The following is a 25,853-nucleotide window of genomic DNA, read 5'->3' as shown; positions in this document are numbered from 1 at the left end:
AGCTTTGTGAAAATGAACACTGTGCAAAACATGAAGTCAAGCAAACATAAAAATATTTTCATACAATGTAAGATCATAAAGATATTAGAACAGAATTAAGCTACTCAGCCCATCAAGTCTGCGTCACCATTCAATCATGGCCTATATTTTTTCCAAGTCCCTTTCTCCCATCTTCTCTCTGACAAACCCCTTTACCAATTACAAGCCTATAAACCCAAAAGCAGCTGCTACAGCTCCCTATGCCTGAAGAAATTCAGCGCCTCAGTTTTGACAAGACATTATTCTGTGACTGTGCCCTTGGATCCCAGACTGTCCCATTAATGGAATCATCCTCTCAGGTCAATTCTATTCAGGCCTTTCAATATCCGGCACACTTCAATGGGAAAACCACTCCCACACTCCTTCTCAGCTCCGAGTACAAGCTCAAAATGGTCAAATGCACTTCATTTGTTAAGACTTTCATTCCTGGGATTATTCTTGTGAACCTCCTCTGGACCCTTTCAACAACCACTATACCTTTCCTTAGATACGAGGCCCAGGAACAGAATCAGGTTTATTATCACTGACATATGTCATGGCTCCCAGCATTGGAAGATCATTAATCCAATCAAGTTTATGCCAGCTCCTAGAACTATTCCCATCAGTCCCATTCCCCACATTTTCCTCAAATCTACACCCATCTACAAATCCATCAGTTCCACCCTAATTTTCCAATAGGTAAAAAAAAAACAGCCTCCAGCAACCATCAAAGCAGCTGCACAAATATCAAAAGCAAAATACTTATGGTAAGAAATTCAAGTCTTAGTCACAGTTCCTCACTGAAACCTCAGGTCAGACGAATGCATGTTCAAATTCCACCAGATACTTGAACACAGAAAAGAAATGCCAACTGACAGCAAAGAGAAAATCTGAGCATTTTTTAAAGTGAGACCAGCACATAGGTATCATCACAAAGGAGGCATGACAACACTTCTACTTTCTTAGAAGTTTGCATAGATTGAGTCACCAAAATCTTTGACTAATTTCTACAGATACACAACAGAGAGTACCCTAATTGGCTGTATCATGGCCTGGTATGGAAACTCCAATGCCCAGAAATGGAAAAGGCTGCAGAAAGTGGTGGATAAAGCCCAGAGGATCACAGCAAAACCCTTCTCACCAATGAGTATATCTGCAAGGAGGGTTTGTCTCCTTCTGCACATTGCTGTTTGTCTATCTTTGTCTGTTTATGAATAGCATTTTATAAAATTCTATTGTATTTCTTGAGCAATACGCGCAAAATGCTGGAGCATTTCAAGCAGCATCTATGAAGGGGAATAAACAGTCTGTCGATGTTTCAGGCAGAGACACTTCAGCAGGACTGGAAATGAAGGAGCAGAAGCCAAAATAAATAGGTGAAGGGAGTGGAAAGAGTACAAAAGTGTACAAAATGGCAGGTGAAAGGTAAAACCAGGTGAGTGGGAAGGAGGATGGAGTTGGGGGTGGAGTGTTGAATGAAGTAGGAAGCTGGGAGGTGATGGGCAGAAGAGGTAAGGGACTGAACAAGAAGACTAATGGGAGAGGGCAGCAGATCATGGAAGAAGGAGAGATCATGTGGCTTTCCTGTCAATGCCTGTAAGAAAATGAATCTCAAGGTAGTATACGTGCACTTTGATAATAAATTTACATCGATTTTGCTATTATACAATCTTTCTTTGAACTGCTTCTAATGTATTAACATCCTTACTTTGATAACGAGGCCAATACTGTACACAAAACTTCAGATGTGTTCCCACCAATGCCTTGTATGAGACCATACGTCATAGGAGCAGAATTAGGCTGTTCAGCCCATCGAGTTTATTCTTCTATTCCATCATGACTTAATATCCATCTCTACCCCGTTCTCCTGCCTTCTCCGGGATGCCCTTACTAAACCTGTCAACCTCTACTTTAAATATACTCAATGATTTGTCTTCCACAGGCATCTACAGTGATGAATTCTAGATTCGTCACCTTCTAGCTGCAGAAATTCCTCATCCCTTTTCTATTGTTACAGATATATCGGGCCCTGGTCAGATCCCACTGTGCTCAGTCTGGTCACCTCACTGCAGAAAGGATGTGGAAACTGCAGAAAGAATGTGGAAACTGCAGAAAGGTTGCAGAGATTTACAGGGATGTCACCTGGATTGGGGAGCATGCTTTATGAGAATAAGTTGAGTGAACTCGGCCTTTTCTCCTTGGAGCGACAGAGGATGAGAAGTGATCTGATAGAGGTGTATAATTGTAGCGGTGTGCTACAAACAGCGCTAAAATTACGACACGGAGTCGGTAACTGCAGTCGAAGGAAAAACTTTATTCGAAAACTTCAGCCTCACTTTTAAGCCTCTGTCAACCGGCCCCCCATGGCGAAGAGGCTCCAAAGCTCTGTGCTCGCAAACCCCCGTAGGCTATCTAATTGTGAGTCGGTTCGCATACGCTAGGAAATGAGCCGCCACATAACCCCCCCCCAGAACCGGCGATACACCCCCCAATGTCCACAGCCTGGGCCAGAACCTGCTTGGGAGGTCGGCCTCTGCGCCGAGGCGCCGGAAACTCGGCCGGTTGCGCCAGGTCCACATGGGCCGGCTTGAGGCGGTCCACCGTGAAAACCTCCTCCTTCCCCCCAACGTCCAGCACGAACGTGGACCCGTTGTTCCGGAGCACCGTAAACGGCCCCTCGTATGGCCGCTGCAGCGGTGGCCGATGCCCGCCCCTTCGTACAAACACAAACTTACAGTTCCGTAGGTCTTTGGGTACGCAGGTCGGGTGCCGCCCATGCTGTGAAGTGGGTATGGGGGCCAGGTTACCGAGCTTCTCGCGAAGTCTGCCCAGGACTGCAGCGGGTTCTTCCTCTTGCCCCCTCGGGGCTGGTAGGAACTCCCCGGGGACGGCCAGGGGCGCGCCGTATACCAACTCGGCCGACGAGGCGTGCAGGTCGTCCTTGGGCGCTGTGCGGATGCCGAGAAGGACCCAGGGAAGCTCGTCCGCCCAGTTGGCTCCTCGCAGGCGGGCCATGAGGGCCGACTTCAGGTGACGGTGGAAACGCTCCACTAGCCCGTTCGACTGTGGGTGGTAGGCAGTGGTGTGGTGCAGCTGAGTCCCCAAAAGGCTGGCCATAGCTGACCACAGGCTGGAGGTGAACTGGGCGCCTCTGTCGGAGGTAATGTGGGCTGGTACACCAAAGCGGGATATCCAGGTGGCGATCAGGGCTCGGGCGCAAGATTCGGAGGTGGTGTCGGTGAGCGGGACCGCCTCTGGCCATCTTGTGAACCGGTCCACGATAGTCAGGAGGTAACGCGCTCCGCGCGACACTGGCAGGGGGCCCACGATATCCACATGAATGTGGTCGAAACGCCGGTGGGCGGGATGGAACTGCTGCGGTGGGGCTTTGGTGTGCCGCTGAACCTTGGCCGTCTGGCAGTGCATGCACGTCCTGGCCCATTCACTGACCTGTTTGCGGAGTCCGTGCCAAACGAACCTGCTGGAAACCATCCGGACAGTTGTCCGGATGGAGGGATGCGCCAAGTTATGAATGGAGTCGAAAACACGTCGCCGCCAGGCTGCGGGGACGACCGGACGGGGCTGGTTGGTGGCGACGTCACAGAGTAGGGTCCTCTCACCTGGGCCCACGGGGAAGTCCTGGAGCTGCAAACCAGAGACTGCAGTCCTGTAACTCGGAATCTCCTCATCTACCTGCTGTGCCTCTGCCAGTGCCTCAAAGTCTACCCCTTGGGAAAGGGCATGAACGGTAGGGCGAGAGAGCGCATCCGCCACGACATTGTCCTTACCCGAGACGTGCCGGACATCCGTTGTGTATTCAGAGATGTAGGACAGGTGGCGTTGCTGGCGGGATGACCAGGGGTCGGATGCTTTCGTAAACGCAAAGGTAAGCGGTTTGTGGTCCGTGAACGCGGTGAAGGGCCGACCTTCTAGGAAGTACCTGAAATGCCGGATTGCCAGGTAGAGCGCCAACAGTTCCCGGTCAAAAGCACTGTACTTGAGCTCGGGTGGCCGCAGGTGTTTGCTGAAAAACGCCAGGGGTTGCCAGCGACCTGCGATGAGCTGCTCCAGCACCCCACCGACTGCCGTGTTTGATGCGTCCACTGTGAGGGCGGTAGGGGTGTCCATTCTGGGATGTACTAGCATTGCGGCGTCAGCCAAAGCTTCCTTCGTTTGAACGAAAGCGGCGGCGGACTCCTCGTCCCAGGTAATGTCCTTGCTCGGACCCGACATCAGGGCGAACAGGGGGCGCATGATCCGGGCAGCTGAAGGGAGGAAGCGGCGGTAGAAATTGACCATACCTACGAATTCCTGAAGGCCTTTGACCGTGGTGGGTCGGGGGAAGTGGCGGACCGCATCTACCTTAGCGGGCAGAGGGGTTGCCCCGTCTTTAGTAATCCTGTGGCCCAGGAAGTCAATGGTATCAAGTCCGAACTGGCATTTGGCAGGGTTGATTGTAAGACCGTACTCACTCAGTCGGGCGCAGAGTTGACGGAGGTGGGACAGATGCTCCTGACGACTGCCGCTGGCTATGAGGATGTCATCCAAATAGATGAACGCGAAGTCCAGGTCCCGTCCCACCGCGTCCATTAACCGCTGGAACGTCTGTGCGGCATTCTTCAGGCCGAACGGCATGCGGAGGAACTCGAAGAGGCCAAACGGGGTGATGAGAGCCGTCTTGGGGACGTCGTCAGGATGCATCGGGATTTGATGGTACCCTCGGACAAGGTCGACCTTGGAGAAGATCCGGGCGCCGTGCAGGTTTGCCGCAAAGTCCTGAATGTGCGGCACAGGGTAGCGGTCCGGTGTGGTAGCCTCGTTCAGCCTGCGGTAGTCGCCGCACGGTCTCCAGCCCCCCGTCGCTTTGGGCACCATGTGCAGGGGGGAAGCCCAGGGGCTGTCGGACCGCCGGATGATCCCCAATTCCTCCATTCTCTGGAACTCCTCCTTCGCCAGTCGGAGCTTGTCCGGGGGAAGCCGCCGAGCACGGGCATGGAGGGGTGGTCCCTGTGTCGGGATGTGGTGCTGTACGCCGTGCCTGGGCATGGCTGCTGTGAACTGCGGTGCCAGAACCGATGGGAACTCCGCCAGGACCCTGGTGAAGTCGTTGTCGGACAGCGTGATGGAGCCGAGGTGAGGGGCTGGCAACTGGGCCGCGCCCAGGGAGAACGTCTGAAAGGTCTCAGCGTGTACCAGTCTCTTCCTGGGCAGGTCAACCAGCAGGCTGTGAGCTCGCAAAAAATCCGCACCCAGAAGCGGTTGGGCTACGGCGGCCAGTGTGAAGTCCCACGTGAACTGGCTGGGGCCGAACTGTAGCTGCACCTGACGGGTGCCATAGGTCCTTACTGTGCTGCCATTCACGGCCCTCAGGGGGGGACCCGGTGCCCTGCTGCGAGTGTCGTAACTTGTCGGAGGTAAAACGCTGACCTCAGCCCCAGTATCGACCAAAAAGCGGCGTCCCGACCTGCTATCCCACACATACAGGAGGCTATCCCGATGGCCAGCCGCCGTAGCCATCAGCGGCGGCTGGCCCTGGCGTTTCCCGGGAACTTGCAGGGCGGGTGACAACGGCGGGCTTCTGCGCCCCACCGCTGGTGGTAGAAGCACCAGTGGTCATTGGGCCGGGGGTTAGTGGGCTCTGCGGCCGGGCCTGGACTGGTTTGCTGCCGGGAGCGTGGCTGGGTGATCTGTGCGATGGACGCCCCGCTCACCTTTTTGGCGTTCCACAGCAAGTCCGCCCAGGCTGCCACCTTCCGGGGGTCACTGAAATCCGCGTCGGACAGCAGCAGGCGTATGTCCTCGGGCAGCTGCTCCAGGAATGCCTGCTCAAACATGAGGCCTGTGTGTCCCTCGGCCAGAGACAACATCTCGTTCATTAAAGCCGATGGAGGTCTGTCGCCCAAGCCATCCAGGTGCAGTAAACGGGCAGCCCGCTCGCGCCGTGAGAGTCCGAAAGTCCTGAGGAGCAGGGCTTTGAATTCCGTGTACTTGCCGTCTGCCGGGGGCGACTGTACGAACTCCGCGACCTGGGCAGCTGTGTCCTGGTCGAGGGAGCCCACCACGTAGTAGTAGCGGGTGTCTTCTGAGGTGATCCGGCGAACGTGGAATTGGGCTTCGGCTTGCTGGAACCATAGGTCCGGGCGCTGTGTCCAGAAACCCGGCAGTTTCAACGAAACCGCATGAACAGAGGCGGCGTCGGTCATTTCTGGTCCAAAAATCGTTTGGACCGTCGGGGTCACCAATTGTAGCGGTGTGCTACAAACAGCGCTAAAATTACGACACGGAGTCGGTAACTGCAGTCGAAGGAAAAACTTTATTCGAAAACTTCAGCCTCACTTTTAAGCCTCTGTCAACCGGCCCCCCATGGCGAAGAGGCTCCAAAGCTCTGTGCTCGCAAACCCCCGTAGGCTATCTAATTGTGAGTCGGTTCGCATACGCTAGGAAATGAGCCGCCACATAATCATCATTTTGGGAGATTTTAACAAGGCCAATTTGAAAAAAATCACTAAGAAATTACCATCAACAGATCACATGCAATACTAGAGCAAAGAACACATTGGACCATTGTTACACCACCATCAAGAGCACTTTACCGTGCTATTCCACGCCCTCACTTCGGGAAGTCTGATCACCCAGCTGTACTTCTGCTCCCTGAGTATAGGCACAGACTGAAGTCTGCAGCACCAGTAGTGAGGACCAAGAAGATATGGACAACAGAAGCACAGGAATGACTACAGTACTGCTTTGAATCGGTGGACTGGACTGTATTCAGGGATTGATCTTTGAATCTGGATAAGCATGCTGCAGTTGTTACCGACTTCATTAAAACCTATGTGGATGAGTGTGTGCCCACAAAGACTTACAGTACATTCCCAAACCAAAAGCCATGGATGAACCAGGAGGTACATCATCTGTTGAAGGCTAGATCTGTGGCATTCAAGTCTGGTGACCCAGGTCTGTACCACAAAACCAGGTATGATTTGTGCAGGGCTATTTCAAGGGTGAAAAGACAATTTCAAACAAGGTTGGATGCGATATCAGATGCACAGCAACTCTGGCAGGGTCTGGAAGACATTACTTCCTACAAAGTGAAACACAATATGGCAGTGATGCTTTACTACCAGATGAATTCAATGCCTTCTATGCACAATTTGAAAGGGAGAACACAACTACAGCTGTGAAGATCCCTGCTGTACCTGATGACCCTGTGATTTCTGTCTCAGAGGCCGATGTTAGACTGTCTTTACAGAGAGTGAACCCTCACAAGGAAGAAGGTCCCGATGGTGTACCTGGTAAGGCTCTGAAAACCTGTGCCCACCAACTAGCAGGAGCATTCAAGGACATTTTTAACCTCACTGCTATGGGCAGGAGTTCCCACTTGCTTCAAAAAGGCAACAATTATACCAGTACCTAAGAAAAATAAAGTGGGCTGCCTTAATGACTATTGCCCGGTAGCACTCACATTGACAGTGATAAAATGCTTTGAGAGGTTGGTTATGGCTAGATTCCTGCCTCAGCAAGACATGGACCCATTACAATTTGCCTTTTGCCATAATAGATCAATGGCAGATGCAATCTCAATGGCTCTGCACACAGCTTTAGACCACCTGGATAATACAAACATCTATGTCAGGATGCTGTTCATCGACTATAGCTCAGTACTGAATACCATCATTCCCACAATCTTGATTGAGAAGTTGCAGAACCTGGGCCTCTGTACCTCCCTCTGCAATTGGATCCTCGACTCCCTAATTGGAAGACCACAGTCTGTGTGGATTGGTGATAACGTATCCTCCTCACTGATGATCAACACTGGTGTACTTCAGAGGTGGGTGCTTAGCCTACTACTCTACTCTCTGAATACACATGACTATTTGGTTAGGCATAGCTCAAATACCATCTATAAATTTGCTGACGATACAACCATTGTTGGTAGAATCTCAGGTGGTGACGAGAGGGCGTACAGGAGTGAGATATGCCAACTAGTGGAGTGGTGCTGCAGCAACAACCTGGCACTCAACGTCAGTAAGATGAAAGAGCTGATTGTGGACTTCAGGAAGGGTAAGACGAAGGAACACATACCATGCTCATAGAGGGATCAGAAGTGGAGAGAGTGAGCAGCTTCAAATTCCTGGATGTCAACATCTCTGAAGTTCTAACCTGGTCCCAACATATTGATGTAGTTATATAGTAGGCAAGACAGAGGGTATACTTTATTAGGAGTTTAAGTGATTTGGCATATCAACAAATACACACAAAAACTTCTATAGCTGTACCGTGGAGAGCATTCTGACAGGCTGCATTACTGTCTGGTATGGAGGTGCTGCTGCACAGGACCAAAAGAAGCTGCAGAAGGTTGTAGATCCAGTCAGCTCCATCTTGGGTACTAGCCTACAAAGCACCCAGGACATCTTTAGGGAGCAGCGTCTCAGAAAGGCAGTGTCCATTATTAAAGACCTCCAGCACCATGGGGCATGCCCTTTTCTCACTGTTACCATCAGACAGGGGGTACAGAAGCCTGAAGGCACACACTCAGTGATTCAGGAACAGCTTCTTCCCCCTGTCCTCCGATTCCTAAATGGACGTTGAATCTTCAGACACTACCTCCTTTTTTTTTAAAATACACAGCATTTCTGTTTTTGTACATTTTTTAAAATCTAATCAATACACATAATTGATTTACTTTTTTACTTATTATTATGCTTTTTATCTCTCTGCTAGATTATGTATTGCATTGAACTGCTGCTGTTAAGTTAACAAATTTCACATCACATGCCGGTGATAATAAACCTGATTCTGATTATAAGATGATGAGAGGCGTTGATCATGTGGATAGTCAGAGGCTTTTTCCCCCAGGGCTGAAATGACTAACATGAGAGGGCACAGTTTTACGGTGCTAGGAAGTAGGTACAGAGATGTCAGGGGTAAGTTGTTTTTTTTTAAATGCAGAATGATGAGTGTGTGGAATGGGCTTCCAGCAACGGTGGTGGAGGCAGATACGATAGTCTTTTAAGAGACTCCTGGATAGGTACATGGAGCTTAGAAAAATAAAGGGCTACGGCTAACCCTAGGTAATTTCTAAAGTAAGTACATGTTCGACACAGCATTGTGGGCCTAAGGGCCTGTATTGTACTGTAGGTTTTCTATGTTTTATGTTAAGGGATTCTGAGACTGTGCCCTCTTGTACACGACTCCATCCCCATGGGAAATGTCCTTTCTACATCCACACTGTCAGGCTGATTCATTAGCCTTTGCAAAACCATTCTTCTGCCTTCTACCTGTAACCTTTGATGTCCTTACTAATTAAGAACCTATCAGCCTCCACGTTAACTATCCAAATGACCTGGCCTCCACAGCCGTCTGTGGTAATGAATTCCACAGATTCACCACCCTCTAACTCAAGAGATTCTTCCTCATTTCTGTTCTAAAGGGATGTCCTCCTATTCTGACTCTGTGCCCTCTGGTCCCACCCACATTAAAGGAAACACCCTCTCCACATCCATTCTACCTAGGCCTTCCAATATATGATAGGTTTCAATGAGATCTCCCCTCATTCTTCTAAACTCCAGCGAGTACAGGCACGGAGCCATCACAATGGAAGCACAACTTCCCTATTTTTGTTTTCAGTTCCCTTTGCAATAAATGATAGACATTTTGTTAACGTTCCTAATTCCTGTATCAGCATACATGAATCATATACTAGAAAATCCTCATTCCATTTTCTTTTGTCAGGAAACTTTACATATGCAGCACAACAAATGGCTTTCAAATGCAGCTTTTCACCCGAGGTTTGGTGAACTTTTTAAAGACTCAATACTGTTGGCAGAATACATTTCTTACATTTAATAGGGACAGTAAGCAAAATCAAGCAATTTTATGAGAATACTATTTTCTTTCATGATTATTATTATAACCACTTGTATCTATTGACTATTTCAAGATTCTTTAATGTCACTCCCAGTACTTAAGTGTAAAGGAGAATGAAATAAATTGTTACTCTAGTTCCAATGCAGCACAAAAAAACAAAGATAAAGAACACAATAATTGAAACAGAAAATATAAATACATAAAATAGCTTATTAACATAAATTGATTACATGTCCATAAAGTGATGCTAGGCACAGGGGTGTCTGTACATAAGGTGACTCTGACAGGAAATGATAAAGTAGTGGTGGGGGGTGATATGGAAGGTGGTCTAGCGAGTGGAGGTGTTGATCAGCTTGGGGAACGTAACTGTTTTTGACCCTATTGGTCCTGGCCTGGATTGCAGTGTAGCCCCCTCCTCGATGGGAGTGGGACAAACAGTCCACGAACAGGGTAGGAGGGATCCTTCATGATGTTACGGGCCTGTTCCGGCATCTTTCTGTATCTATGTCCTTGTGGTGGAGTGGCTGGTGCCAGTGACACATTGGGCAGTTTGCTGTTTTAGCTACTCACTGTGGAGCCTTCCTTTCTACCACAGTGCAGTTTCCATACCGTGCAGTGATGCAGCATGTTAGGATGCTCCCTACTGCGTATGTGTAGGATACAGGTGTAGATAGTGTATAGTCCAACTCGCTTCAGCATCCTCAAAAAGTACAGGCATTGGTGAACTTTCTTGAGCACATAGGATGCGTTCTGGGACCACGAGAGGTTTTGCTAGATGTGCACTCCCAGGAGTTCGAAACTGCTCACTTTCCACTGCTGTGCCATCGATGTAAACAGATTTCTAACCATATTTAAAGTGAAAATTCATACACCTTTGAAAGTGTGAAATGCAAGAGATGAAATAAACTTCCAAAATTTAATACCACATTCAAATGGAAAGTTCTCTTTAAAAATACATATTATCTTGTACTTTGATACAGTAAAAGCTTGCTTTAAAAAACATTACAGAAATTATTTTTTGAAAACCTGGCCAAAGTTAATTTAAGCACACAAATGTTTCATCTATCACATATGCTGAATATAAACTAATTACTGAGCAATCATTTTGCATGAATCTATAAAGTTTTCATCCAATCATGATTAACCGCTATTACTTTTGTGATGATTATGCCACAAAACCCAATACGGCCAAACATGCAGTAGAACTACTTTTCTCCACTGCTGTACAATAAATAATTCGCCCTGGCCTGGAATGAAACACAATCATCCTTCAACCCAGCTAGCATCTGTAAAACAAAATAAATTAACTAACTAGTGAAGCATTTCAGCACAATTCACATGCCCGTATATCAGGTGTTTAAGTGTTTTAAGAATGTGATCACATTAAATAATTTAAAAGAACTGGTTTATCTCATGGAACTCCTTTAAGAATGACTCTTTCAGACCAGATAAGTACTTGGGTGTGTGTTTCTCTGCACGTGTGGGCCTTTTAATATCCTCGGCGCTGGACGCGCTCTGCAGTTGTGGACTCATTTTTGGAGTACTCTGCAGTCATGTTCCACATTCTGGTTACTCTTGTTTTTTTTTTTAAAACTATTTGCAGGATTTGATCGTGGTGTTTTGGCACGGAACCGGTTCTGGGGCTGAGGCCAGCAGTCATCAGCACAGTGCTAAACTGAACGAATCTAGTGGCAGCTGTGGCTCGCAGACTGTTTCGGGGGCTCTGAGGCGTGATGTTCAATATTCTTTGTCTTCCTTGGTTGCTTTTTGCTGCTTGCGCAACTTGTTTTTTTTTAGGGTTGGGCGTTTGATGTTTTCATTAAATGAGTTCCATGGTTTTCTTCATATCGTGGCTGCTTGCATAAGGATGAATCTCAGGGTTGTACACTGCTTGCATAATTTTATAATAAATGTACTTTGAAAGAGAAGCAGGGAAATGGGATTAGTTTGGCAACTGCAGAAGAGCTACCAATATGTTCCATGCTTCTACAGGTCACAATGCAAGAATAATTTGTACCATGGTTCTACTTTCATTGCACAGCTATCCAGCTTGCAATTCAAACTGCCTTCCTGACCGCACTATCGTATTTTGGAATTTCACTCTCTTCTCTAAAAACTCCAATGTTTCACAAGCTTTAATCAAAAACCCTGATCCAGAGAAATCCAATTGAATGAACACCTGCCTTGTCAAAAAAGCCCAGAGGGAACTCTGATCACAGCAATTCAAAGCACATATTCCACAGAAGCTACTGAAAATCCCTTCACTTACAAAATTTGGCTTCGATCTAAAGTTGGAGGCATAAAGTATTTAAAGTATTCAAGCTTAACTTTGTTTCATCCTGGTCCATAATTCATTCCTTATCGTACCAGGTGAACAAGTCAAAGATAAAAGATGAAGAATAGCTTTATTAGTCACACACATCAAAACCGAAAGTAAAGGGGATTGTTTGCGTCAAATCAAATCAGCAAGGACTGTGCCACACTAACACAGCATGCCTACAACTCAATAATGCTAACCCATAAGCTTTGGAATGTGAGGGGAAACTAGAGCATCCAGGGGAAACCCACATGGCCACCGGCAGAACGTCTGAACTCCTTACAAGCAGAGGCAGGAACTGAACCCTGATCGGCGATCACTGCTGCTCTCATAGCGTTGCGCCAACTGCTATTTTCCTCAAGGTTAGAAATACTTTGGCTGTAATACGGTGCTGTAAGGAATTGTGAGGTTAACGACAGAGAGGAGCAGAGGAAGGAGACAACGTGGAATTGTGAGCATGTGCATGGACACCTTCAAGGGAAAATTTGTGAGGTGCAAGAGAGAGGAGGAAAATGAAGGGAATGGAGATTGATAGATAAATTTAATTAATAGGTCTACGGCCTACAGCAACAAGAGGAATTTTCTAGCATACATAGTTCATTTTAGATTTTTCTTGCTTTAAATTAGCCTATTTAGATTTATTTCCAGAATATAAGCTGAGGCCTGGTTAAGTGGAAACCTCAGTCTATACCTCACCAACCACAGCCAAAAGAACATCAGTCTTTTTCTAGAGCTTAGCCTTTTGTTGAGGAATCACACCCAAGAACTCAGTAATCAACGTGATTAAGAAAGTATTCGTCATATCCTGATAGAGGTTGGGTTTGCAACACATTTCATTATTACATTTTATTTGCCACACGTACATTGAAACATTAAAACTTACAGTAAAGTGTGAAGATGTGCCGAGGACAGCCCAACAAGTATCACTATGCTTCTGGCACCAATAGAGCATGCTCACAATTTACTAATCCTAACCTGCAAGTTTTTGGAAAGTGTGAAGAAACCAGAGCACCCAGAGGAAACACACTCTGTCATGGGAGAATGTGTCAAGTCAGGAAATGAACTCCAGCCTTCTAATCGGCAGTGCTGCAAACTGTTACACTCACCGCTATGCTACCGTGTCACCCTACATTTCAACTTCACTGGAATTGCCTTCAAAAGATACCATTCAAACAAAGCACAATGCAGCTCAGCCAGAAGCAAAAACTGTGTTAATCCAGCTGAAAATCTTTTCAGCAATTACGATTACGTACCGTTAACTTAAAGAGTACAAACCACTTTGTAACATTATAAACAAATTATTAAACTTTGGACTATAATTGCAGAACTTTAAAGCACAACTATAAAATTAGTGGGCCTTAAGCAGGACTACAAATCAAAGTTAACATTAGACACTTGGTGTTATATGCATGTGTAGATTCCCACCCCTCAAAGTCTACTTCATAGCAAACTAAAGCACATCATCTTTCATAAGTGCCACAAAAAGTCTTATAAACTAGGCTGAGAATAAATCTGATAAAGCAAGCTCGACGTGAACCAATTACATGTACTCTCCCTCCACTACTACCACCACACCCCCACCCCACAGCTAAAAAAGATTTGTTACTACATTCATTTAACTGAAACAGTCTAACTTATTCTCATCTATTAATACAAACTCCTCCTTAAGGTACTCATTCAAACGCACCTTATCAAATCCCAACAATTCATTTGCGGCTCAAGATGAATCCGCTTACACTAATGATGCCTTAGGAAGCTCTTTTATGTTCAAATTTAGTCTCTTCCCTGATAAAGCATCAAAGACTTGGCTCATAATAGAGGATATCCAATGTTTATTTACCACTTAAAGAACTAATTCAAAAACCTTCCACATTTCAAAGAAGTGTAAGTGTTCTACATTTCTAAATTATAGTTACAAATGCTTTCCAAAAAAAATAAGCCAAACCTAATTGCAGTTTTTACCAAATAATCTTGTGGATATAGATTAATATAATTCTATTTATTTATTTTACACACACACACACTAAAGTTTAAAGCATGCATTTCTACACTACACATGGTGGTAAAAGTCACAGATGTTATTAAATAGCACTGCTATTTATAGGAAGATGAGAAACACTGAGAGTACAGCAAATATGAAAATTAAGAATATGCCCAGCAAGAACATGCAGAGTACCCAAACACAACTGGGTGACAGCCTGACAGTAAAAACGGTAAGATTCTCTTTGTGGGGAAACGGAGACCACGGACAGCAGGTACAAAAGGACCGGCTTTATAGAGGACTGGGATTCGTAGTAATGGAATCATTTATAATTCAATTTACAAAAAAAATCTAGTTTAACTACCCTTTCACTGTCAACAACTTGATGCAATCTTTCAGTAAGTACCTTTAAATAAGAGAACTGTGTAGTGTGAGTCACTGTCCCGTGCAAAAGGAAGAACTCAGAAGACTCAAGTTTCAACAGAAGCACATTGCCAAACTCATGAGGAAGATTGGGAAAATCTTCCAGGGAGATTGCTGATTTACTAATCCACCAGAGTATATCACTCACTAGCAAAAGCAAATAGGAGAAGAACACACAAATTTCACAATGGGCTACAAGAAATATCAGTTCAAAATTTGGACAAAACTAAAATTCCACCTCTAGATGACTCCGAAAGTCCTCAAAGTTCGTAGTAAATTTATTATCAATGTACGTACTGTATCTGTCATAATATACAACTTGAGTTACATTTTCTTGCAGACATTTAAAGATTAAAGAAACACAACAGAATTTATGAAAAACAATACGTAACAAAGACCAAAACATAACCAACTTGCAAAAAGAGGACAAACTGTGTAAACAATAAATGAAAAAGTGAATGAATAACCCTGAGAACAGGTGTTGTGGTGGGCATCCTTGAGAGTCTATCACCATGGAGGTAACTTCGAAATAATTTTCAGGTCTCAGGGAATCCCCATGTAAAAAATTATTATATCTACAGCTCACAGTACGTTAGCGGGATCACTAAGTTCTAGAACATATAATCCCCAAATAATCGTCAATGCTCTTTTGAGTAGAGAATGAATTTTTAGCCAACCCTTCTTGAAACAAAATTGAGAGTTAAGCCTAGCACTTTCTTGAAATTAATCTCTTTCCCCTTCATAAATTTTAATAACATAAGGCAAACATTTTAATTAAGCTATTTACAACGTGAAAATTTATTGACAATTTTGAAAAGTTACTAACAACAATAAGCCAAAGCTATATGAATAAAAATATAACCTAAAAAACACAATTTTATACAAGACTTTGAAAAAAACATTTTCTTACTAAGTGACATGATCAAGTCTCAAATATAGGGTTACTATGCTTGTTTTTTGCTGCACAAATACTCAATTCTGTGTCGAACTTGAGATAAGCACTGACGGATTTCACCGTCAACTGAAATGAGACAATTTCTATCCTTGCTCTTTATGCTTATTAAACAAGTAAATGCCTGCTCACACATGTAAGCAGCTGAAAACTGCAGAAAAATGTTCATTGCTTTCCTATGAATGGCAGGATACTCTTCTTCCACAGAAATCCAGAACTTGTCCAGCGGCAGATCAGTAAATCTCACCTTGAGTGCACGAGCAGACTGCATCTCACAAAGTTTCTCCTCTTCCCTCAAAGTCAAGTTCTCAGGCTGAGCAGAAGATTCAGAGATCAGGGACCCACTCATACACTTGTGCTGAAAGGGAGGAAAAATACCATTGTATTTTCTTCTGCAGTTCTTCCAGGTGACTTTCAATAACACTTGAGACTTTCTGATATCCTTCCTCACTCTCAAGCCCAAGCAGCAGTAGAAACATTTCAAGATTTCCTTTAGCAACATGATTTTTCCAAAGATTCAGGTTCCTTTTCAGTCCAAGAATTTTGTCACCTTGAGTCAAAACATTTTCTCCAGGGCCTTGCAGAGATGTGTTCAACTGATTCAAATGATGAAAAATGTCTGCTAAGTACACTAGTTTCTGCAGCCATTCTTCACCTTCAAAGCACTCAGCAAAATCTGACCTACTATTTTCTTGGAAGTACTCCTACAATTCACCTTTCAGCTCACACACCCAGCTCACAAACTCTTCCTTTACTAAGCCACCAGATTTCTGCACGTAGCAGGAGACTGGTATGCTCTTTGTCCAGGTTTTCACTCAGTTTTTTTTAAAAACATTCCCAAGTAAACCAGTCTTTGTTTAATTTTTGTAACATTATTGAGAACTTTTTTTCATTTCATCTCCAAGAGTTTTTGACATCGGCACCTCTCTGTGCAGAAAACAGTTTGTTGCAACAATGTCAGGATTTCCTTCTCATTTAAAAAAAAGAGAAATGAAATTTTTCAATGAGCAAACCATTGATGGGGCACCATCACTACAGATGCCAAAGCATTTCCTCCAAGACAGACCTTCTGATTCCAGATACAAAGACAAAATATTAAATACATCTTGTCCTTTGCTTGTTTCAGGCAGCTCTTTGCAACAGAAAAGGTTTTCTTGAATTTCATCATCATTTACAAATGCTACTACATGACATTTATTGATGAAGTCTGTTGACTCATCAAACTGGACAGAGTAGCAGCTGTTTTTCAATTTATCACACAAAACCTCTTCAGCATTATGTGACTTGTCATCAATATGTCGACTTATCATACTGTTTGAGAATGAAACCTTTTCAGTATTTCATACTGCACATTGTCCTAGCATTTTACCCACTATATTTTAACATGCTGGTATCATCAGGTTCTCACCAACGGTGTGACTTTTCCTTTTCTGGGTAATAAGTTCTGCTACTAAATAACTTTTACTAACTGTGACTTTATTAACAAAAGTTTTAGTTTGTTTGTTTTGAAACTCCAATAGCTTTTTAAAACAATCCACACTAGTGCAGAGAAATGACTCAGAAGATTGTAATTCTTCAGCATTCACCTCATCAGAATTGTCCGTAGGCCTAAGCCTAGAATCCTCCTCTTCCATCTCACACCCCCTCCTCAAAAAAAAATCGCCACATTAGACTGCCTTTCCAATGAAAATTTCCCTCCAATTTTCTACTACACTAGTAGAGTCTGTTTGAGCCCATAAGTCAGTCGGAGGCACTTAAGGGGGAAGTTGGGGAAGGTAATTCAGGAGGGAGAGGCTGATGTCACAACCCAAGTTAGGCAAGTTCATTCAATGCTCAGAAAATGCACTTCATGCTCATCAGCCTGACGTCCTCCCCTCTGTACAATACAGTGCTCACCAATTATCAATGGCCTCCCCTATCTTGCATCGAAAACTGAGAATGGATTCAAACAAATAAGCATGGTCCTACTGCGCACTGCCATTCTGGGCAGAGATTGCTAACAGAACTCCTCAGTCACCGCTCACCACTGCGAGCGCTAGCATTCTACGAAGTTCACAAAACTATGTTTATTTTAAAAATCACAAACTCTTGCAGAACCCTTCGCAACTTCTCACAGAACCCCAGCTGAGAAACCTGGTCTGTAGGTTGCAGAGTCAGATCAGCATTGAAGTGAGTGAAGTTCTCCACTTTGGTTCAGGAGCCCGAAGGTTGTAGGGTAATAACTGACCCTGGATCTGGTGGTATGGGACCCAAGGCTCTTTCCTGTACCTCCTGCCCAATGGTAACAGCGAGAAGCGGGGATATCATGGATGATGGGGGCTCTCGATGATGGATGCTACCTTCTTGTGGCAATAGTCATTGTTAATGTGCTGAGTACTGGGGAGTGTTTTGCCCATGATGGACTGGTCACAGAGACTAATCAAGAAACCTGATTTAGAGCATCATCAAATATTATTAGCAACATCTTAAGGTAAAACTACCACACAATAGATGATGTTCAAGATGCTAAGATTTCTGCATTTTAGCAACAGTCTGTTTCACGTTACAAGGATAAAAGAAAACAACATTTCTTCCTTCTAATATGAAACATCTTTTAAAAGTTCTGCTTTTCAATTGCTGTGATGTTTTGGTGAAAAGAGGTAATGTTCCCTTTACAATATCAAAATAAATCAGAGCACACTCCTAAAATTTGTATTTTTTTCTTCATCCATCTGCATGCCTACAGTGCAAATATATTAAGTAGCAAGTATTCTACTATGGAAATTAATAATAGTCAATGTATTAGGCCAAAACGCTTCTTGGCCCGAAACCGCGACTGTTTATTTGATGCTGCCTGACCTGCTAAGTTTCTCCAGCATTTTTTATGTGCGCTATTTTGGATTTTCAGCATTTGCAGAATTTGTCGTGTTTAAAACATTCTTCTAAAGGTAGAATGAAGTGTTTCTAAATGTTAATACCCATGTTTTAAAGGAATTCCAAAAGTTGATTTGAAAATCAAAACTGGGCACTCAAAATACCCAAATGGTGATATGCAGATTAACTTTTACTTTAATATTTGATATGCAATATAATAAAGCACAATGCTCTCTGCAGATTACTTGAAAGTAGGAGCATTTCTAAAGCACAGTATGCCAGCAGCTTAGGTACTTGGATTTCAACTTGCAAGGTTTATCTTACAAATAAGGAGGAAGTGAAGCAAATTCATGAGAATCATCAAATGGGCAGGGACAAAATTCTGTTTCCACGCAGTTCGCCACAACAAACAACAAAGCTCATCTAATGACTTGCGGTAATTCCCAATTCACATTTTAAAACTACCACAACTTCTTGGCCAATCTGTGCATTAATATTGCCTACATTTTCCACCCACTGCTGGTTTTCCAGCAGATTTTGGATCACGATTACAGTTATAACAATAACAGGTTCAATCTCCTTCAAAGAGACATCACAATGGTTTAACTAATAGAGCTACTGCCTCACAGCGCGAGCAGCGCAATTTCAATCCAGACTTCAGGTGCTGTCCACGTGGAGTCTGCATGCACTCCCTGACTGAATTAGTTGCCTCCGGGTGCTCCAGTTTCCTTCTACATCCTAAAGATGTACAGGATGGATGGCCCCTGTAATTCCCCCTAAAGTGTAGGTGGGTGGTAGAATCTGGGAAGCATTCGTGGGAGTGTGGTAAGTTAAAATCAAGGTGGCACGGTAGAGTAGTGGTTAGCACAATGCTTTTAGTACTATCAACCCAGGTTCAATTCCCACCGCTATCTGTAAAGAATTTGTACATTCTTCCTGTTGGTTTTCTCCGGCTGCTCCAGTTTCTTCCCACAGTCTAAAGACGTACCGGTTGGTAGGTTAATTGGTCATTGTAAACCGTCCTGTGACCAGGCTGGGGTTAAAATCAGGGGATCGCTGGACAGCATGGATCAAAGGACCAGAAGGGACTGTTCTGTTCCCTACCTTGATAAATAGATAAGTTTAATGTCGTACTGGTGTTTCCAGCAGCTTTATTTTTATTCCTTATTAAATGTTAGTGCTTATGTTAAATGTTAGTACTCTAATATGCAGTATATTCCCAATTCCCAAATGCTTCACTACTCAAGGCACAATGGAATAATTATTGCCAGAAACATACAACCGTAAATGTCTTTGATAAATCACCAAAAGAGCAAAATTGGCATCAGCTATTATATTCCATCTGGTTAGCCTCCAACCTGATGGCATAAATAACAATTTTTCCTACCAGTAAAAAAAATTCCCTCCCCCTCCTCTCTTCTTCTATTCCCCAGTCTGGTCTCTTGCCTCTTTTCACCTGCCTATCACTTCCTCCTGGTACCCCTCCTCCTTCCCTTTCTCCACTCTCTTCTACTGTCAGATTTCTTCTTCTCCAGCCCTTTACACCTTTTCACCTACCAGCTTCAAGCTAGTCCTCCTTCCCCTCCCCCCACTGTTTTATTCTGGCGCCTTCCCCCCTTTCTTAGCAGTCTGGAATAAGGGACGTGGACTGAAATTTCCTCAGATGCTGCCCGACTTGCTGTGTTCCTCCAGCATTTTGTGTGTGTTGCAATGTTGGAGGACCTCAGCAGGCCAGGTAGTGTCTATGGAAACAAGTACAGTCAACGCTTTGGGGCAAGACCCTTCAGCAGGACTGCGCATTGGTATATCCATACCAGGCTGTGATGTTAGGATATTACTGGTAATTCAGTTGACCCACAGATCCTGTGACCCAAGTTCAATACTGATCTCTGGTACTGCTGTGTGGCGTATACTGGTTCTTTCCCATGAAACAGTTTCCCTGGGAAGCTCCAGTTTTTCCCTACCATCCCGAGGACATGCTGATTATTAAATACTATACTTTATAGATGCATAGTGAAGAGTATCTCAACATCATGGCCTGGTATGGACACACCAACGCCCAGCAATTGAAAAGGTTACAGAAGGTGATGGATACAGCCCAGACCCTCAGAGGCAAAGCCCTCCCCACCACGGAGTACATCCACATGCATTTTTGCCCAGATTATGCAGTTGTAACAACAAGCAAACAAGCATCATTTTTCTTCATTATATAAACCTGACATTTACACGGAACGCAGCCACAAGACAGTATCGTCCATCATCCAAAATCACCACCATCTAAGCCAGGAGTTCCCAACCTGGGGTCCACAGACCCCTTGCTTAATGGTATTGACCCATGGCACAAAATTGTTAGTGACCCCTGATCTAAGCCGTGCCCTCTTCCTGTTACTACCAACGGGCAGGAAAAGTAGAAGCTTTAGATCCCAGACTACCAGGTTCAGGAACAATTATCTTACAACCACCAAGCTCCTGAACCACGTCAATCTCTTCATTCAGCACTACTCGAAACTGACTTTATGACCAAAAGGCACAATTTCAAGGACTCTTTATAATTAATGTTCTCAGTATTATGTTAACTTGCACAGTTTGTTGTCTTTTGCACAGCAGTTGCTTGTCAGTCTTTATATAGTATTTTTTATATAAAGTTCGACTGCATTTCTTTTGTCATGCTTGAGAAACATTTTGCTAGTACATGGTAACATAAACGTACTTTGATAATAAATTTACTCTGCACTTTGAATTGGCCATTATAATCTTGCCCATGGTATAGATAGAATAGCAGAACTGCAAACCATCATGTATTTTTTATTCCAAATTTTGCCAGAGCACACAGCAAACCATTATTACCCACAGAATATCCGGTTACACCAATGTCTGAGCAATAGGAGCGAGACAGAAAAGCACATTTTTACTGTTTCATTGCTTCTGTGGTTTCTCTCTGACATTTTACTTGACAATATTATGGGAAAATCCTGCACACTTAATCATTTCACCCCAACATTAATCAGTAACATCTTCCTTCAATTCTGTCTACTAAACCACTCCAAAATTCATTAGCAAGAGCCACTTACTTAAGAGCATCCCTGAAGATTGGATACATCACAATTTGTTCTGAAGATGTGCATGCTTAATACATCACCAATACACAAAATACTTCAGATTTTCAAATCTGTGAAGAATATTAATTGCCCAGATAATGCAGTTATTAGAACAACCAAACGCGCATCATTTTTCATCATTATATGAACTTGACTGCAACTTTTCTTTAAAGAATGTGCTTGCAGCTTGGAAATCCAGGTTATTGCCAAAAACCACCACATATACCATTTTGCACATTTTTCTGATATAATCAGTGTGATCAATTAAATGACAGGAGCTTCAAGTATTTAAGCTACCTTCGTTCTCTGAAAAGCAATTCTTTAAAAGAGTTACAATTTTCTGCACACAGTTGCCAAGCCAAAATTACAATTTAATATGATTTCTGGCTCTAAACAACTAATTCTTATGTAATGTAATATCCTTACTAATACTGAAAAATTCACAAAGCTTCCACTTACTTAACCTCGAATGTCTTTTCAAAATGTCACATCAAGATGCAGACTCAGAGTTGTGCTCACAACCTAGCTTGCTGCCTGAGAGAATTTTTTAACGCGATTGACCATTTGACTAGTTTCACGATATCACCATTTGCAGATGTCAGGAGATCCTCTAGGGCAGACATCTAGCATCAAAAGTGAAATCCACACCCCAGAGATTACTAGTGAGCAGCAGTACGTACCACCAGGTTCAAAGACAGCTTCCATGCTGCTCTTATACGATTCTAAAACACACCCTTTGTATGATAGAAGCTCACAATCTACCTCGTCATGGCTGTAACCTCATAGTCTGCCTGCCCTGCAGTCTCTCTACAACTGTAACACTATTCTGTTTCGCTTTTCTCTTGCACTGCCTCAACGTACTGATATGCTGAAATGATCTGAATGAATGGTATACAAAGCAAGTTTACCACTATACACGTAGCAAAAAATACACCAATTAGAACTCTGTCATAACTGTCTTTGCATTTGATTTCCAAACTGCATGAATAAAGACAAAAGAGTCGATTCAAACTGAGAAAGAAACACACACACACACAATGTCAACTCCATAAACTGGTGGACACTAGGATAAAAATTCTACCTGGCTCAACAGCAAATGCAAAAATTTTGCTGTTCATTGAGGATCACAGGAGAAGCTTTCATCTGTATAAATTTTGCAGGGCCTTTAGTATACATAAACTATATATAATTTTAGGAATTTAATTGAAGCAGCTAATTCCATAAATATGACTGGACAGAGAAGAATGGAAGGAATGACAATAGCTCCTGGTTGCCACTCCAACCCAGCTGAATAGTACAGACACAATGAAAGATAACAGCAGGGAGTAAAAAAATCCAAGATCACAAACAAATCTGAAGTACAAGAACGTAAAGACCATCAATGTTACAGTCATTGAGTGGCCATGAGCTTATGGGATGATGATCAATAAAACCACTGGCATTTGCCATCTTTATCCCATGGAGTGATGGGATTTTTCAAGTTATTGGAAAATGCAATGAGTAATGCACTGGTAGGCAGCAGGCCACTCATTTTTCATCATTAGTCCTGTGAGTGTTCATTTGAAATTCACAGGACTGACGCAGCAGAGAACTTCCATCAATCCCAAATATGCACGAGGGTTATTCACACATTGAAGGAAAGAAGCAGCAGGCCAGAGGACTGGCTAAGTTTGTAATTTAAAGACTTTCAGACACTAATAGATTAAAACTGCAAACCTTAAGCATGTTTTTAATTCAATATTCTAAAGACTCCAAGTTCAAATATTGAAATAGTATGGAAAATGTGTATAAATGTTCATTTTCATCCAGTTATTTTTAAACAATTGTAAATCTGTATCAAATATAAATGTAAATTAATACTTTGGAATTTTTTTGAAATGATGTGAAATATTCAAATAGTTATTTAGAGAGAGAGAAAAAAAGAATTTTAATCCTTTAGCAGTTCCAACTAGCACTTGAGTACAGTGATATTTCTGTTTAATTACTCTTTTTCTGGACAAGGCAGTGTTGGTCACCCCAAGTGTTGTTCCTGATGGAATGGAAACGCAGACACTGAGGATTGTTACACCTTTCTCTACTGCAAACTCCCTCTGACAGGTCTGTTAGAGGCAAATAATCTTTTATTTCAAATCAAGGCCAACAACAGATGTAATCAACCCACTATGTCATCAGTGACTTTGAGAAAAGTCAGCAGACCGAAAGCAATATGTTAATTGCTTAAGTTAATGCATTAATAAGTTAATGTGATAATTAGCCATGAATTTAAGAAACAGACACACCATGAAGGACTCTAGAGGGAAGGGAGGCTGTAGATGAGGCAATGGTTTGCAAAGACAGAGGGGTCAAGCAATTGACACCTTTAATGTATATGGAAGGCAGAAATGAAGGAGCGGAAGAAAATGTCAACAGTTCTCCCTTTGTATACTCATAACACACATCATGACTAGGAGCGGAATTAGAATCAGGTTTAATATCACTGGCATACTTCACAAAATTAGTGGTTATGCAGCAACAGTCATTGCAATATACAAGTATAAAATTGTAAATGACAGCAAGCATATATAAATATAAAGATAAATTAGTTAAGAAGTACAGTACAAAGTGAGGAAAGTTAGTGCTCATGGGTTCAATGTTCATTCAGAAATCTGATGATAAGAGGGAAAGAAGCTGTTCCTGTATTGTTGAGGTGTGCCTTCAGGCTCCTGTACCTCCTCACTAATGGTAGCAATAAGAAGAGGGCATGTCCTGGGTGATGGGGGTCCTTAATGATGGATGCCGTCTTTTTGAGGCATCACTCCTCAAGGTGGAATATCAGTATAAAAATAATTCAGGACTAGTACATGGATTCATAGGATAACATGAACTTAGGGAAGATGAGAGCATTTAAAGTGTGCAAGGGTAGAACTTAGAAGGGTATGTGATTTATTAAATAGAAGGAGAACCTAAAGGCAGCTGATCAGAAAACATCTGTTATCTGTTCAGATCTGTGACACTTCTGCAAGAGTGACAGCTGTACTTCAATAAGAGGGTGCAAGAAACTGCTGAGCACGCAGAACAGGGATTTTAAAAAAGTGTCAAACATATACTTCTGAGGAAAACTTTGCAAGGTTTAAAAATCAGAACTTTAAGCATAATATCAGTTAGCCATAATTCATTTCAGCAAATTACTGCCATTTTCAGAGAATGAAAATGATTTTAAAAACTGTAACGAGATGGAACGAGGAAATCAATTTGGTGTGTTACACATTCAAAAACATTTTTTAAAAAATCTTTAAATCTTGATTTTCTTTTAAGAATCAGGCAAAATTATCATGAACCACTTACTGATTTTGAATTTACATCACGAAATCTACATTCTGCACATACACAAATCCACCTGAAAAATTTCCGTTAACTGCTAACACAAAAGTAACAATTCAACAATATTTTAGTAAACAATATAAACGAAATGCAGCAAGACCAGTGCCTAGTTCAAACATAATGAATGTTCTCCATATCTTTGCACATATCCAGCAAGTTAATTCATTATGATACAAACTTTAACATTTGCACTCTAAATATTAGATTACTGCACATTTTAGTCTTTTTGCTAATGCACAATTTCACTATGCTGAAAATAAAAATATTGCAGAGCTTTAGTAACTACAGCAAAAACACAGCAGGAAAGAGACAATATAGCAATGACTCTTAACTAAGAGCTCTGCCAGCTTTTCTAAACAGATTGATTGAGTAGAGGAAAAACGCTGACTGCAGTTGATCTCTAACTTACTTTAAAATTGACTAAAAATGGAGATATGCATGACAACTAAATTCATGGTACTGCAGATAACAATGTATCTCAAATCAAAATTAGGGTAATCTTTGATACAGAGGAAATACAGTTTAGAAATTAAGAGTGGCAGTGTGATTAGATATGAGTCATTTAGCTGCCACCACATGCAGGATGGGCCAGTTGATCTTCCTGTACAACAGGCTTCTTTGGTTCCAGATAATAATTAAAATAGAAACAGAAAAAATAGAAGTAAGCTATTCCACCATTAACAGGATTACAAATTGTTTCCTAACTTTACGCTAACTCATTACTTACCAGTAAAATGCAATTTTATCCCCCAGTTTTTTGTCATAAACGTTTCTGTCCAAGAGATTGTAGCATATATTTGTAGTAGCACCTTCCATCAATTTGATGTAAACTTTTCCTTTTGTATGATCAAAGTTATAGTCCAGGAAACTGCCAGTTTGGGGCGTTTTCCAGTAGAATTCTTTTGCAATTTTCCCCCAGAACTCTGCATATAAAATTAAAGCAGTGTTTATTACATACAAGCAGTATGGATTTTAATAAGCTTT

At 42.9% G+C, this 25,853-nt stretch overlaps 1 protein-coding gene across 2 annotated transcripts in view; it reads right to left on the bottom strand.

Annotated features, from left to right (window-relative positions):
• Positions 1 to 25,853, bottom strand: part of LOC132399860 (acetyl-coenzyme A synthetase, cytoplasmic-like) — a 69,435-nt gene that overhangs the window by 42,920 nt on the left and 662 nt on the right. For both annotated transcript variants that reach the window (XM_059980701.1, XM_059980702.1), the window contains exon 2: positions 25,597 to 25,792. In XM_059980701.1, coding sequence (XP_059836684.1) covers positions 25,597 to 25,792 — 196 coding nt within the window. The remainder of the gene's footprint in view (positions 1 to 25,596; positions 25,793 to 25,853) is intronic.

The sequence above is a fragment of the Hypanus sabinus genome, chromosome 9, assembly GCF_030144855.1.
Source record: "Hypanus sabinus isolate sHypSab1 chromosome 9, sHypSab1.hap1, whole genome shotgun sequence".
Lineage (NCBI taxonomy): Eukaryota > Metazoa > Chordata > Chondrichthyes > Myliobatiformes > Dasyatidae > Hypanus > Hypanus sabinus.
Note: the sequence above shows the minus strand (reverse complement) of the source record. Positions and strands in the feature narration are given on the sequence as shown.